Below are 17928 nucleotides of genomic sequence, written 5' to 3' on the forward strand. Positions count from 1 at the left end.
AGCCCTGGCTTTATCCCTCTAGGCGTAGTCCCAAATTAACTTACCTGGAACATAAGGCACAAAAGTAAGTTCATGTGAACTTAAATGAGGCAAACATCAATTAACTGAGTTGTATTTGATAATTCCTTTATTCATCTCTTCGTCCTTAACCTTTAATTTAACTTTGGCGAATACCTTTCTAGGATTTCTTTCTTTATACCATAAACGTCATGCCTTATTCTAATATCATACCTTACCCATTCACCTCTTCGATACATTACTCTCGTTCTTCACCTTGCCCCTTCATGTTTCCTTGACCATTCCTATTTCAAGAGTCCATACTAACAGAGTATCGTTATTCTTGCGTACATATTCGAAGCCATCGTTTCTTTAGTCATTCATGAAGATTACATACACAAATAAAGATTTCATTTCTTACCTCACCTAACATAGTCCTTACTCGGATTTGTTCTTTACGTTTAATTGACTCATTCTTTGGATTCGCCACATATTCTGGCAAATACTTTCTTACATTTCCTTATCAGAGATCAATTCGCCCAAAACAATGCCATTTTTACATTCATAATTCCTAGGTTGCCAATCCATCGAGACTCATAATTGGTTATACACATAGTTAGTTAATGCCTTTACCAATTTTATGATTTAAATCCTTTCTTAGAATTATGCTTCATGAGCTAACTCATAACTTCCCTATCTACTATCAATCTGTTATCCTTATCGGACCAAAATCTAGTACCCTACTTTATTGAAGTTCATCGATTTTAAGTCATACAAATCGTACTGATTACAATTACGAGTCTTATTCATACCACATCCATTTGACATAGAGTTTTCCATAAGAGATGTTTCTTACTATGCGCCATTGAGAGTCCTTTTATTACATACCATGAGTGCACCCCTTCAGAGTTTGCCACCAGAGCAATGTTGATAAAGTACGCCACAAGCATCATCCCCTTTAAAAGTCTCCATAATGACTTTTTTTTCTAAAGTTTACTATGCTTACCATTCTTTCAGTTTTCGCCATATCTATAAGTTTCTTCAAAGTTTGCCACAGAAGCTTTTCTTTCCCATCACGCCATAAAGGCACTTCTTTTCATGATACACCACAAAGACTTCCCTTTTACATTGTGCCAAAAAGGAATTTCATTCAAGAATCGCCACAAAGGCGTTCCCATCAGATAGTTGCCAAAAAAGCTATTCCTTAAGATGTGCCAAGAAGGCGTTCCTTTTCAAAGATTGCCACAAAGGCTTCCATTAAAACCTATTCAAATAATCTTTCCCATCATCTCAAACACAAATAACCTATATACAAGGTCATGCCTCTTAAGGCATTCATGCATATGTACCCTCTTAGAGCTATAAAACTTACATCAACACTGAGAAATCACTAATAGAATCCAAGGTTTCATATCCAACTTAAAGAAATGCTTCAGTTAACTTAACCTAAATATTAATTTTTCAGGGAAAAGGGAAGAAGATAACTCCCCTTAATCCAACCTGAGTACTCCCTTTAACTTAACCCAAGTCTTTATTGAAACCTAGTAAACGTCACAGCCACGCTAAGTTGTCTTATCCAAAATCCACCACTTCCAAGAAGCTCACTCGATTATTTCCTTAGCATTTAACTTTTCTAGTTCTCATACAATTCGTTCCTAACCAGCTTACCTTGTAACTTAACTAGCACAGGACCATGGTTACAAAGAACACTATACCACTGGTGTAAACTCATACCCTCAAAACCATTTTACTTAACCACAATCATATGGCAATAACATAATAATCCGACATGGGACCCTCATTCAATTATACACATATCTAAATCTGTCCACTCTATACTCCAAAGAAAGCATTTAGGCGAATGCTACTTCGCCAATGATACTTCTTTAAGACTATACACCAGATCTTATATCTGCCAGAACCGGGGTGTTACATATGGCATTTATTTTTTTACTTTTGACTAAAGTTATGGACCTTCTGTAATTAGTTCAAAACACTTTTTTTTTTTTGTTTATTTGCAACATAAGACTAAAGCATGTAAGGTTTCTTTTTTTCCTTTCTTGTCATTTATTTCCTAGGAAAAATAATAGATAAATAAATAAAATGTGTTTTGGACAAATTACAAAGAAGTGTCTAAGTTTAGTCAAAAGTTAAAGAAAATGTTACGTGAACTATCTGTTAATAGGTTAATGAGATTTTTAATGTAATGACTAATTCAAATAATTATATTAATTAGAGTAATTAAATTAATCAAATTAAATTAAAATCAACAAAATAATAATGATACTATTTTAGGCTCAAGGATATAGTTTACCAAATAATAATTATAATAAAATGGGGGAAAGGACATACAATACCTAAGTGAACCGAACATCAGTTTTGGGCTAAATTTGCAGAGAAGATGGAAGTCGAAGGGGAAGAGCAAACATCAATATGGAACAAAGAAACTGTACCAAAAGTGATGAAAATAGTGAGCTCAAGGCTTGCTCAAAGAGACCTCATTTCTCTCCTCCTTCTCAGCCCTTGGATTCACCGCACTCTCATTTCCTACCCTTCTCTTTGGCTTGTACTTTTCTCATTTCTAAATTCCTTCTTTCTTTGTTAAAATTTGTATTGCTTTTTAAGATCTCACTATTTCTTCTTCTCTTTCAGTCTATTGATCTACGTGAGATGAATAATGCTGGAGATCGACTCATAGCTGCGCTTTCACTGGTTTCTCAATTTCTCATCTTCTTTTACTTTTTAACTTCTGAAATTATAAGTTCTGTTTTTTAATCCGTTTAGTATCTGTACATTGGGTTTATGTTAGCAATTAGATAAAAGGTTATGCATATAAAGTGTTAAAGTAACTTTTTTTTTTTTTTTTGCTTTTTTCTTTGTAGCCAAGATACCAGCATGTGAAACAAATAAGCCTTGAATTTTCACAAGATATAGATGATGATCATCTAGAAGTCATTAAGAGCAAGGTAAAATATTATGCAGTTCTGATTTGTAGTTTTTATATGGTTCCTTTGTTGTTGAAGAATTCATAAAGATACAGGCTAGATGATTTAGGTTGCAATTGGATGGAATTTATGCCATTGAGATCTTAGAATCAAACCTGATTTCAAATTATAGTGTTATGCTCTGAATGGATTCATAGATGTAAAAGGCTGTTGGATATTTCTGGATCCTATTACTAGTTCACTTCATTTATAGATATCTTGCTTATGAAGTGTGGTTAATTGTTCTATTATCTCCTGAATTTTTTTTATAATATTTTAAGAATTTCAGTGTTTGGGATCTCTTCAAGACCTTGAGTCTTTAAATCTGAATGGCTGCCAAAAGATATCTGACAAAGGAATTGAAGCTGTAACCAGTTGTTGTCCTAAATTGAAGGTTTTTTCTATTTATTGGAATGTAAGGTATTTTCAGATTCCCTTGTTTAGTACAGATATATTCTGACTTGTGTTCTTATAAGCAATATTTCATTAATTTATAATTCTAACGCATCTTTTCATGGAACTGAACTTCAGGGCCACTGATGAAGGTGTGAAGCATCTGGTGAAGAACTGCAAATATATAGTTGATTTGAACTTTAGTGGCTGTAAGGTATTTGATGACACTGATGTAGATTCTACTTATTTTTCTACAATATAAACATCAATCTAATGAGGGGGACAGAGATTTGACTCAGCTTATGTTACACCTTTGTTTTGTATGTCCTACAAGGCCTATTGCCTGAGGGTTGCAATACAGTCAGTTTAAGTTACACTAAGGATGATTCTATTGAATGAACCGGAGAAATTCCTAGGGATAAAGTTTGTGAAACCTTGTCTTCCTAAAATAGATTTTGGGACGAATTTGAAGTGCCAATGGGGGTCCTAGAGAAAAGATGCAGTTGGGAAAGCTGAGGGCTGAAATGTTTTATATACAAAAAGAGAAAAATTGCATTATTGTTCATTGAAAGAGCGATTGGAGATTTAGGTGTTCTGGGTATCAAGAGAATGGGGAAAAAGCATATTCAACTGGAGGCTGCACTAAAGATACCATGGCCTATGATTTTATGGATCACATTAGAGTGGATAATGAAGAGAGATTGCATACAACCATTTGAATGTCAGCGCAGAATAATGCCTTTTTGTTTTAGTTGATTTGAATATCCAAACATGATCATTTGCAAACTTGTTTTTCACCAAAAAAAAAGTTTGTTGTTTGCATATTACCTGGTTTATTGTGCAAGAGGTTTGGTTCACTACTTTACTGTGAAACTTTTTATCAATTTGGTTTCATCCATTTAAATAGTTTATGGTTTGCACATTCTTGTCACTATTCAATTGTGCAAGTCAATGTATGTTATCCTTTTTTTATTTTCTTTGAATGAAGTACTTTGATGTGGCAATTACAGCATTTATCAGACAAAAGTTTGCAATTAGTAGCTGACAATTACCCTGAGCTGGAGTCCTTGAATCTGACGAGGTATGTTAATCTGCTTTGCTTAGTTTTTACTGGGTATTGTTCATTATTATTTACTAATGTCTGGTGTGATATCGGCTTTTACATATCTTATATACACTCTGCTGCTACTTTTTCAGTTATAGTTCAGCAATTGTTTATTTAATGTAGGGACTAGATGATAAATGTCAGTAGTTAACATGGGAGTTCAACTCTCACAAAAGAAATTGACACTTCATTCTGTTGATGTTGTTTTCACTTCGTTTTTGAAGATTTTTATGGAATACTTCTTGTTTTTATACCTGTTGGGGATGCTTGTGTCTTATGATTATCTGGTTCCAGGTGTGTCAAGATGACAGATAGTGGCTTGCAACAAGTATTTGTCAAGTGCTCCTTTCTCCAAAGTTTAAATATTTATGCACTCTCCAGGTATGCTATAATCTCCTCCCACGGTAATCTTTGGGTATTTTTCTTTATAGGCTTGTGATTCCTAACTTGTGTCACTTTATTTCATTGCTTGTGCAGCTTCACAGATGAAGCTTACAAGAAGATATCTGTTCTATCTCATCTAAAATTCCTAGATTTATGTGGTGCCCAGGTAAAAACTAAGGTTTCTGAAAATTTTTCAACAGAATGAAGTTTGTGGAAATTGATACTACTAATGAAATATTTGATCACCAGAATCTCTCAGATGACGGACTTTCCTGCATAGCTAAATGCAAGAAACTTGTGTCTCTCAATTTAACATGGTTAGTGAATCGTGTCCTATACAAATCTATATTCTAATCTGATACTATGTAAAAGCCAGGGGGTCTTGTTTCTTTCTTTTAATAGGTGTGTACGAGTCACTGATGTAGGGGTCATAGCTATTGCTGAAAGTTGCACATCCCTTGAATTTCTCAGGTAAATCTTGAGTGAAATATTGTTTAATTTGTAAGGACCATTACAAGTATTTTGTGTCTGCAAATATTGTCATTATTATTATTTAAACTCTGCATAGCAATACCTCTCTCCTCTATAGGCTTTAATTTTTTAATGTCACTAAAATTAATAGCCTACTAATAATTTCAACTTTCTTTGATAATAGCATGAAATAATCAGTTCTACGATATAATAAGTTGACAAGCTGAGAAAAAGCCATTTCTCCGTACTCTTTTTTGTTGTCATTTGGCTGAATAAATTATAGGGAAGCATTTAGATATGAGAATGGTTAAATTTATAAGCACATGAGCATCTGATGTTGATATGTTGATGATCCAAAAGTCGCCCTTTAGCCTATAAATTCTTCTCAATTAAAAGTTTTTATCTGATGTGTTGCAGTTTGTTTGGGATAGTTGGGGTAACTGACAAGTGCCTTGAGGCCCTTTCCAAGTCGTGCGCAAATACGATGACGACTCTTGATGTTAATGGATGTATTGGTATTAAGGTAAGCAACTGTTTTGTCTATAAAGCATTCTGTTTGTCCTCTGCTTATTTATAGGAAAGTTATTACAGTTATTTTCTAATCAAGAATCTTTATTGTTGTAATCCCATCAAAGATGACCTCCCTTGCTTTTAGATATTGTTCTACTCTCAAGATGGTGTTTGGTCGAGGAATTTTAAATTTTTGAATATTTTTAAAACGGCAATTATTTTAAAATGCTAGTTTTTCTAATTATTGTGTTTGAATAATATTTTTAGAAAAATTTGGGCTACTGGAATTTCATAAACTAAAAGAAAATAATTATAAAGAAGAATAATGATATTATAAATAATATAAAAATATGTAATATGGATATAGCCAGATTTGTAAAATATATAAATATCTTTTATAATATAAAATATATATAAAAGATGTATATTGGAATTAAATAAAGATGATACTTTGAAGTTTAAGTTTTTTATTTTATAGTTGGACCATGTGTATTAAACGAAAATAAGATTATGAGAAACTTTGAAAACCACCACTTCCGGTGTGATTCGCATATTCAATTCCCCTTTTGAATATTTTACAAATTTTGAAATTCATTATTTTTATCCAAACAAGTAAATTCATTTTCGAAATTTTAAAATTCTTGATAGAAATTAAAATCCTCTTCCAAACCTCTCATTCAAACACACTCTTAGGTAGATGAATATACCTGTGTTGCTCTAACTTATTTTTCTTGGAAGTACCCATGTCAAACATATCTGGAAATGAGGTTGGGGATATGACCCATACATGAAAAACTTAGCAAAATTTGGACATATCTGTGTTGGACATATACCAGTATCTGATACTCCAACCGTATCTGAGTAACATAAAAATATACCCCATTTGGAATGGTATTGCTCAAATGTGAAGGCACCAACGGAACATGCACTATCGGAAACTACTATATTACTGGCTGCTCAAATGTGTGTCCATGCCTGCAGTACTCAAACCCGACAGTAGATAGCTATTTGTACATGATGGCACCGTTGAGAAGCTGCAATGTTTCCTTGCTACATAAAGTTCAAAGTTTGCTAATAATTTCTGTCAAATTCTTTTGCTAAATGTATGTTGATATTGGTTGCAGAGACGGAGCCGCGATGATTTACTTAAGTTGTTCCCATATCTGAGATGCTTTAAAGTGCATAGCTGATCTGATGGTGTACTAAGTTTGCAAGAGTAACATCAAAATGATGATGCATTCTTCAGGGGGGGGAGGGGGGGATTATGTAGCATAGGCCTTTGGTATTAAATGGAGAATTAATGGCATTGCCTTGTTGTAGACATGTAAATTAATTATAATGATGACAGTTGAGCTGCTTTTACTGGAGTGAGGCCTCAATCGAATTTAGGAATAGGAAAGGAAAAATGAAAATTTTTCTGAACGTTTACCCTCGTCTGTTGCTGCAATTTCTACATAAATTGTATCTGACTGCCTGTGATTCACATTTGACAGTACTCATCAATGGAAATACTTTCTTTTTACAGTTTTAATGGCTCAGTTGTTATTAGAGTTGCATATATTCTCCAGGGCACAACTCAAGTCTTCTTGTTATATATATTTTGCGATTTGGGGGAATCTAACATTCTTTATTCGTTAAATTCTTTAATTAGTCATTGTACTTTGTGAAAGTTATAAAATTAGTCCTTGTGCTTTAATTTGATCAGTTTTAATTTATATATTTTTCAATTTGTTCAATTTTAGTTTTTGTACTTTTGAAGTGAGTTATCAAACTTTTTATATCCACGAGACATACTCATCATTGCGCATGACAAATTAAGTAAACTTATTATGAAATGTATATATGCATATATCAAATGTTATAATATGGATCATTGTCTCTAATTCAGTACTTTATAATAAAATTTATATGATTATCTATCTGCAAGGCTTTATACTATCATATCTAATTTCATCATTTAGATTCAAAACATAGCATCATTATTATCTCAAACACATTTCATAATGTGTCAATTAGCAAATCTATAATAGTACTCAATGTCTTATAATCCATTTGTTTAGTGATTTCTTATGAATCATCATTCGATTTACAACTCATGTATGTGTTGGGAATTAATTCAAAGTAGTGGGTTGTTTAGTTTACCAAGTATTTCGGTAGAATCTTTGTTAGTTCCAGATTTTCAGTTTAATTGAATAAGTTGTTAGCTATTTTTGTGTTGAAGTAGTTTCTTTGTAAGCCTATAAATATAGGCATTTATGCTTTGTTTTATCAATTCAGTGTTTATCAATAATTGAATAACTTTGATGCATATTGTAATTGTCTCTTTCACGTTTCATTCTTCAACAAATTTGGCATCAGAGCAAGGTATGATATTTTAGGCAATTCAGTGAAAGTTAGGTTTGGGTCCAATAGGTATTTGAGAGAAACACATTTTTAGGTCTTTGGGAAACACGAGAAAAAAGAGTGTGTGTCCTTGGAATGGCATCAGTTGGTTTTCCTTCCTCTCAACCACTCATACCCATTTTCAATGGTGAGAAATATGAGTGATGGAGCATCAAGGTGAAGACATTGCTCAGAACACAAGAGCTATGGGACTTGGTCGAGAATAGGTTCGCTGACATACTTGAACTTGATGAAGAAGAAAAGAGATTGAAAGAAACCAAGAAAAAAGATGCTAAGGCATTGTTCATTATCTAGCAAGCGGTTCATGACTCTATTTTCTCACGAATTGCTGCAGCAACCACATCAAATGAAGCATGGTCAATTTTTCAGAAAGAGTATCAATGTGATTCAAAGGTTATAGTGGTGAAATTGCAATCACTACAACGTGATTTTGAAACCTTGATGATGAAGAATGGTGAATCAATTACTAATTTTTTTTTCACAAACAAGGACAATAATCGGCCAATTGCACTCTTGCGACGAATAAATTTTAGACGAGATAATTGTAGCAAAAGTTTTGCGAAGCTTGACAACAAAATTTGATCATGTTGTGGTTGTTATAGAAGAATCCAAAGTTCTGTCAGTTCTCTCCGTTGATGAGATGAACTGATGGGGTTTCTTCAATCTCATGAGGTGAGAATCAACAGATCAGCAGAAAAAAGTGAAGAGCAGGCATTTCAAGTGAAGGAGACATTCACAAATCAAGGCAATAATGACCGTTCAACAAACAATGATCGAGGAAGAGGAGGATTTCATAGTGGTCGTGGTCGTGGCTATGGTTATGGTAGAGGTAGAGGTAGATGCAGAGGAAGAGGAAGAGGAAAGAATGATGGACAAAGGCAATACAATGAGCAAAGTAACACAAAATAAGGCATACAATGTTATCATTGCAACAGATATAGGCATATAAAAGCCGATTGCTGGTATAATAATCAAAAAATTAACTTTGCAACAGAAAGTGATGAGGAAAACAAGCATTTTATAGCTTGTATTGATGCTAACTATAAGCCAAATGATTTGTGGTTTGTGGACAACGGCTGTTCGAATCATATGACAGGCACTAAATCCTTGTTCAAGGTGTTTGATGAGTCACAAAAGATAAAGGTGCAGCTTGGGAACAAAAGGGAGATGCAAGTTGATGCAAGTTAAAGGAAAATGCACGGTGAAATTTTTTACTAGCCATGGAGAAGGAAAAATTTTGGATAATGTTCAATTTATTCCTTATTTAGGATACAATTTATTGAGTGTTGGACAACTAATGGCTGATAGATATTCTGTCATATTTGATGATGATGCATGTATCATCAAAAATAAAAAGTTAGGCAAATAAGTCCATGTCCACATGACTCCAAACAAGATGTTTCCGTCAGAAGTTTCAAACATGGAGAACTTTGTTCTTGCTACAAGTGCACAGGATGACTCGAAGCTATGGCATTTGAGGTATGGACATCTCAATATTAAAGGTCTGAAATTGCTAAGTGATAAAGGTATGGCTCTTGAACTACCAGAAATTGGCTCTCCTGATTTATGTGAGGGGTGCATTTATGGAAAGCAAACTAGAAAGCCATTTCCTATTGGAAAAGCATGGAGAGCTACTGAATGTTTAGAATTAATTCAAGCTGATTTATATGGTCCTATGCAAACCGAGCCCTTGGGTGGGAGCCGTTACTTCTTGTTGTTCACTGATGATTATAGCCACATAAGTTGGGCGTATTTTCTGGAAAACAAGTTAGAAACTTATGAAAAGTTCCAAAAACTCAAGGCTATGGTGGAGAACCAAAGAGGCTACCATATCAAAGTTCTTCGTATGAATCGAGGAGGAGAGTTCCTGTCTAAAGAGTTCAATCTATTTTGTGAAGACAATGGCATCCGTAGGGAGTTAACAATTCCTTACACTCCAGAGTAGAACAGTGTCGCTGAGCAGAAGAACCGAACTGTTGTAGAGATGGCGAGAAACATGTTACAAGCAAAGGAACTCTCAAATCAGTTTTGGGCAGAAGCTGTGGCAACATCAGTCTATCTACTGAATCTCTCGCCAATAAGGGCTGTCATGAACAAAACTCCATATGAAGCTTGGTGTGGTAGGAAACCCAATGTTAGTCATTTAAGAATTTTTTAGTGTGTTGCTTATGCTTTGGTAAAATCTCATGCTCGTAAAAAACTTAATGAAAAATCTAAAAAATATATTTTTATTGGTTATTGTACTCAATCCAAAGTATATAGATTGTATAACCCTCATAGTGAAAAATTTTCAAGTAGAAGAGATGTAGTGTTTGATGAAAATGCAAGCTAAGATATGATTGTAGAGTAGGTACAATAGGAGATTTCTTTTCCCATTGAAGATTCTCCAGATAAAAAATAAGAGTCGGCACTAGCAACATCTACAGCACTTGAAGAGTCTTCTGAAGAACCAATTCCACTAAGGAGATCAACAAGGGTCAGAAAGCCAAACCCGAAATATACTGATGACACTTATGCATCCTGTTAATTTACTCTAGTTGTTTCAGATCCACTGTATTATGAAGAAGCTGCTGATAAGGAAGAATGAAAAAAGGCGATGATGGAGGAGATGAATCCATCGAAAAAAATGGAACTTAGGAGATGGTCGACTTGCCAGAAGATAAAAAATGCAATTGGTTTGAAGTGGGTGTTCAAGACAAAATTTGGTGCAGATAGAAGCATCCAAAAGCACAAAGCTCGTCTTGTGGCAAAAGGTTATGCACAGCAATATGGTGTTGATTTTGAAGAAACCTTCTCTCCAGTTTCCATAAAAAAGAATGGAACTTGGGAGATGGTCGACTTACTAGAAGATAAAAATGCAATTGGTTTAAAGTGGGTGTTCGAGAAAAAATTTGGTGCAGATGGAAGCATCCAAAAGCACAAGCTAGACTTGTGACGAAAGGTTATGCAAAACAATATGGTGTTGATTTAGAAGAAACCTTCTCTCCGGTAGCTCAATTCAAAATGGTGAGGCTTTTTCTAGCATTGGCTGCACAATTGCAATGGCCTGTTTAACAATTTGATGTCAAATCAGCATTCCTCAATAGAGACTTACAAGAGGAGGTTTACGTAGCACAACCAGAAGGTTTCATAGAGAAGGGCAATGAAACAAAGATGTACAAGTTGAAAAAGGTGTTGTACGGATTGAAGCAAGCCCCTCGAGCATGGTACAACAAGATTGATGGGTATCTTCAGAAGAAAGGGTACAAGAGAAGTGAAAATGAGCCCAACTTGTATGTGGAAAAGGAAGGCAAAAATGATTTCATCATTTTTTTGTCTTTACGTTGATGATATCATTTATACTAGTTCCTCTAACTTTCTTATTGATGAGTTTAAGTCAAAAATGATTAATGAATTCGAGATGCTGGATATGGGTTTATTGCATTATTTCCTTAGCCTTGAAGTTCATCAAGCAGAAAATGGAATTTTTATCTCATAAGAAAATATGCCAAGGATCTTCTCAGTAATTTTGGCATACTTAATTGCAAGCCTACAGCTACACCCATGAATATCAATGAGAAATTGCAACTAGAAGATGGAGAAGAAATGGTTGATGCAAGGAGGTTCAAAAGCCTGGTTGGAGGTTTAATTAATTTGACTCACACTAGGCCCAATATTGCATTTCCTATTGGTGTTATTTCTAGGTTCATGCAGCAACATTCAAAGGTTCATTATGAAGCAGCAAAACAGGTATTGCGGTACATTGCTAAAACTTTGGAGTATGGCATTTGGTACTCAAAAACTTCAAATTTCAGATTGTGTGGGTTCACAAGCAGTAATTGGGCAAGTTCTTTAGATGATAGAAGAAGTGTATCAGCAAATGTTTTCACTCTAGGTTCAGGGGTGATCACTTGGAGTTCTAAGAAGCAAGCTACAACAGCATTGTCAACCTCAGAGGTTGAGTATTTAGCAGCAACTGCAGCAACTTGTCAAGCTATTTGGCTAAGGATAATGTTAGCCGATCTTCAACAAGAGCAGAAATGTGCAACAGAGATATTTTGTGACAACAAATCAACTATCTCCATGACAAAGAATCCAACATTTCATAGTAGAACAAAGCATATCGATATTTGTTATCATTTCATTCGTGATTTGGTAGCAAAAGAGTAGACATCATTGGAGTATTGCAGCACCCAAGAGCAACTAGCAAACGTGTTAACGGAGGCTTTGTCAAATGAGAAGTTGAGCTATTTTAGAAGTCTACTTGGGTCTGCAACTTTGAATTAAGGGAGTGCTGAGAATTAATTCAAAGTAGTGGGTTGTTTAGTTGACTAAGTATCTCGGTAGAATCTTTGTTAGTTCCAAATTTTCAGTTTAATTAAATAAGTTGTTAGCTATTTTTGTGTTGAGGTAGTTTCATTGTAAGCCTATAAATATAGGCATTTATGCTTTGTTTTATCAATTTAGTGTTCATCAATAATAGAATAACTTTGATGCATATCTCTTTCACGTTTCCTTATTCAACAATATGAATGCTTTCAGTATTACCATATCTAATCATACAATTATATTTCAATTCCTGAACCAAATAGTAGCAAGTAAATTGTTTGATTAAATCCAATTATTAGTTTTGTACTATGCTGACAATTGTAAATTTACTTCATATTCTTCAATTAGATCATTATAAATCCTTTTATCTTTCGAATTTTGAAATTTCAATTTTGATACAAACAACAATTAGTAATTCATTAATTAGACTTTTAGTAAGTAATATATGAAAATAACAAGTTTACGTGGCATTACATATGATATTATGTTTGTTGCATCGATTTTAAAATAGCCTAAGTTGATGAATTTAATGATTATCATTTGATGAGGATTGAAATTTTAAATTTTAAAAATACATTAATTAAAAATGACCAAATTAAAATATATGGACTAAAACTACATGTTTTGTAAAGTATAAGGACTAATGGCAGAATTTAACCAAATAAATTAGGGTAAATTACACCAACAATCACTCAACTTTGGGGTAGCTAACAAAACAGTCACCTAAGTTTCATTTCAGTAACAATCACTAATCTTATAAAAAAGTGACAAAATTTGAATTACTAATTGGTGCTAGATGCTTAATTCAGAAATGATTTATCGAGCTTGCGGAATCTTTTAGGCACTAGCTGCTGCATTTTGAGAGAAATAAAGAAATGGGTAAACTCTAAGAAGGTCACTAAATTATTGCCTTGCATTCGATTTTCGTCACTGAACTATTAATTTTTTTATTTAATTATTAAATTTTTTGAAATCAAATATTTTGGTCACTCAAAATTGATTTGAGCTTTTTATTGTCTAATAACAAATTTACTCCTTCAATATTTACAAAAATTTTATTTTAGTTTGAATTCTAAAATATTCATATAACTTTATCTATAACTAAATTTTATCTTTTGTTTTGAAACTAGAGATGATAACTTGAGCTCACTTTTCTTTTTCCTATTTCAAGTATTGAATTTTGTTATTTGGTGATTTTTTATTATTATTATAAATTGGTTGGCTAGTTGTTGCAGCCTCTACCAAAGATTTGTAATCAACTTTGCTTCATCAATTGTAATATTTTAAATATCATTACTATACAATGTTCTTTTCATTCCTTTCTTCTCTTTTTCATGTCTTGGGCTCGTAAACAGGGTGTATAAAAACAATTTATGCCAAAGACGACGTTAGAAATTTTATATTATAGGATAAAATTATAAAATTTTGAAACCTAAATCTAATATTTCTAGATTAAGAAGCTTAAATTATTAATTTTTGTAAAGGACCAAAAATTAATTTATTAATTTTTTTAGAATTAGAACTAAATTGACAAATTTTGTAAATTTTGAGGACTAAATTTATTAAACTTTTAGAATTCAAACTAAAATGACAAGTTTTGTAAACATTGAGGGCTAAAATTGTTGAATATTTTATATTTAGAATCAAATTGATATAACATGTAAACATTGGGGGCTAAATTTGTTATTAGACCAAAAAACTCAAATTAGCTTTGAGTGATCCAAATATTTTATTTCGAAAATTTTAATGATTAAGTCAGAAAAATAATAGTTTAATGACCAAAATAGAACAAATAAAATAATTTAGTGGTCATTTTTATAGTTTACCTAAACTTGTTATATCATGTATTCTCTATTGTTTCAAGTTCCAACCCCAGTTTGTGCTACTTTTAAACTCTTCAAAGATCCGTTTATTTACATGTAAAAAGTTTTACGAAAAATATTTTCTGCATTTTCTTGTGTTTGTTTAAGAGAAAATAATTTGGTCAACGGAAAATGACTTACAAGACAACGTAAATTAAGTTATTTTTCCTGTAGAATAACTTATCACTTCGAAAGCGTAAATTATTTTCTAAAAATAATTTCTCTATAAGTAATTTTATTTATATATAAAATTAACTTAAAAGGTAAATGTTGTATTATGAGATCATATGAGAGATTTAGCTCCTTCCAAGATAACCAAAATGTTTTGAATAAGCAACGAATGAGTTGACTATTTTAAAATAAATAAATTGTTTATATTTTAAAAATATTATTAAATGAACATTCAAAAACAACAAAATATTATAGTATTAGAAAATTCTAAAATTTTCTTTAAAATATTAATATTATATTTTTGAAAAATTCAATTCTTTTAAAAAATTTAATTTTTAAATAATTCAATTTTTTAAAAAATTCCAACTTCTTTTCATAAATTATACTTGTATCACTTATAAATTTTAAAAGTTCTATAAAAAATTCGTAATAACATTTTTAACTAAAATATGAGTTGAAAAATATTTCAGACTCTTCCCTGTTTTTTATAAAATAATATTAAAATTAATTAATTATAAAATAAATTAAGAAATAAATTAATTACGAAGATAAGGTGTTTGTTAGTGTTCTTTGGTGTCATTGGTGTGTCAGATGTTACCAACTCACTTTTTGCTCAATCATGTTGCAATTATCTAGTTATTAAAAAAAAATTTATTAGTGTCGTCACTATGTCAGGCAGCACCAATATATATTTATAAAAATGCTCGTAAAAATATGTGCATTCATAGTGGGAAAACATTGAAAAAAAATATTTTTTTTATTGGTGTCGTCGATGCGTCAAGCAACACTACTCGATATTTTAAAAAAAATAAAGCCTATCAGAAAAAAAATTAAAACAAAAAAAATAAATTTTTTATTGTCAAGCGACACCATTTGAATCAATCATCGGCTCTCCTCCTCCCCCCCTCCCAAACAGCTATTTTTATCAGCTTTCATTTTTTTCCTTTTTCTTTTTACTACTTAAACCCTTGGTCCTTATCTCAGTTCGAAACTGAGGAAGAAAAACAAAAAAAAAAAATTTGTTTACTCTTTTATTTTTTATATATATGTTTACTACTTAAACGCTTGAATACGTTTTTTATTTTTGTTATAATAACTTTTTATATTATATATATGTTTATATTTTAATTTTTGTTAATTTTAGATTTAATATTTAAGATTATATTTTTGTTTGTAAAGATTATATTTGTGTTTAAGTTGTAGGGATAGATTATGATAGTTTTAATGTAACGACCCGATAGTCACGGGTAATCGGAAAGTGTATTTTTGGGTCTATGTTTTCGCAAAACAGGTTTGTAAATATTTATGTAAAATATTTACAAAGTTAGTTGTGTAGTTAATTAGGTTATGGTTAGGTGAATTAGCTTGAATTAAGAGTAATTAGGTAAAAGACTAAATTGCATAAAGGGTGAAAGTTTAATCATAGATTAGAGAAAAGTGAAAGGACTAAATAAGAAATTAAACCTTAATTAACAAGTGTATGGTGATTGTGTGTACATGTGTAAAAATAAAATACATATGTATATAATAATATATGAAATACTTAATATATAAGTATATCTATTATATTATATTAATAATAATAAGTATATCTATTATATTATATTATATTATTATTATAATAATTGAAAGAATAACTAAACAAAATAAAAGAAAGAAAAAGAATTGAAAGAACAAAGCAAAAACGAAACAGAGAAGGAAAGAAAGAAAAAAAGAAAAAGAAAAGAAAAGCAGAAAGAAGGAGAATTAGGTTTTCAAGGTTCCAAGCTCAATCAATTAGTTAATTTAGTCTCTTTTCTTGTAATTTTTATGTTTCTAGAATCTCAGTATTAAATACTACACAATTTATGTTGAAAGTTTAGAAATTATTAAAATTTTAGATGTTGTCCATGTTGAATATTTTAAGTAATAGGGACTAAATTGATAGAATTTTAAGTTAGAAATGAAAAAGGGATTGAATTGTAAAATAAATTATAAGTTTTGAGTAATAGGGACTAAATTGTGAAAATTTTGAAATTTAGAGATTTAAGAGACTTAAATCTAGTCTAAAGTGAAATTTGTATAAAATAAAGAATTAAATATAAAGAAATAAAGTTAGTCTCGGTTTAGGGATTAAATTAAAATTTAGGCAAATATTGAGTAAAAATTAAAATATTAAATATGAGATTGAATTGTGTCGTATTGATAAATTTTAACTTACATATCATATTACTAATTATCAATATAAAATATAATATAATATAATTACATAAAAATAATTACAAACTAATCTTATAAACTCTAACTTAATATTTGAAGTCTAAAATAAAAAGCAAATATGTTGATCTTCAATTTTGATTTCTAAGAACTCATTTTTCTTTCTCAATTTGGTAAACCAATTTTTCCTCTCCCGTATTACTAAATAAATTTTTTCAATTTTTTTTTTATTATCTTCCCTTATGCTAAACACAATTTTTTTTTCCTCTTCTTCTTTTTTTTCTCTTAAACACATGGAAATAATATTTTGGCCGAGGATGGGGTTTATATGGGGGAGAGGTGCTACCAGATGGCATTGTACAGCCCAAATTTTCAAACTAGTGCCGCCTGACACACCGACAACAACATCTAACATCAGTCACTTTTTACAATTTAATTGTATTTTTTTCTGATGGATTTTTTTCAAAATTCAAGCAGGTCAGCTGGCACCAATAAACAAATATTTTTTTGTCCCACCATAATATACTCGTATTTTTATGGGTGATTTTATATACATAACGGTGTCGCCTGACACAGTGGCAACATCAATAAAAAATTATTTTAAAAAAAAACATAATTATTATATGGTTGGCTAAAAAGTGGGGTGGTGCTACCGGTGTGTCAAGCGACACCAACAAACACTATAATAAACAACACATTTTCGTAATTAATGTCCCCAACTCATTTTTATAATTAATCAATTTTTAATATTACTTTAATATTATTTTTAAAATTTTATTCAAACCAATCCATATTTTTATAATTAATCAATTTTTAATATTACTTTAATATTATTTTTAAAATTTTATTCAAACCAATCCATATTTATAAAAACCAACCTAAACCCATTTTAGATGCACCTATATTACCTTTTAAAACTTTAAAATTATTATTATATTATTTTAGTATTTAAAATTTTATATATTTTTATATAATTACCTTAAAATTATTTCAACATATCCAAGTTTTTTAACCCTAGTCCATTTTAAATTTCTAGATATATTCTAATTTTCAATTTACTTTTAGAAAATGATTTAAACCCTACAAAAAACGCCCTTATAGCAATAGTTTAATTTCTTGTTCTGTAAAATTTATTCAAAACACT

General features: G+C 31.2%; 1 protein-coding gene across 1 annotated transcript; it reads left to right on the forward strand.

The window, feature by feature from the left end:
* Positions 1–2303: 2303 nt before the first annotated feature.
* On the forward strand, positions 2304–7375 carry LOC108466698 (F-box protein At3g58530). The gene is made up of 12 exons (XM_017767073.2): positions 2304–2563; positions 2650–2709; positions 2880–2963; positions 3271–3401; positions 3513–3588; positions 4385–4455; positions 4774–4860; positions 4957–5029; positions 5113–5180; positions 5266–5334; positions 5752–5857; positions 6969–7375. The coding sequence occupies exons 1-12, from the start codon at positions 2399–2401 to the stop codon at positions 7032–7034; spliced, it is 1056 nt and encodes a 351-aa protein (XP_017622562.1). The 5' UTR covers positions 2304–2398; the 3' UTR covers positions 7035–7375.
* The last annotated feature ends 10553 nt before the right edge of the window (positions 7376–17928 follow it).

The sequence above is a fragment of the Gossypium arboreum genome, chromosome 4 (assembly GCF_025698485.1).
Source record: "Gossypium arboreum isolate Shixiya-1 chromosome 4, ASM2569848v2, whole genome shotgun sequence".
NCBI classification, from domain to species: Eukaryota; Viridiplantae; Streptophyta; class Magnoliopsida; order Malvales; family Malvaceae; genus Gossypium; species Gossypium arboreum.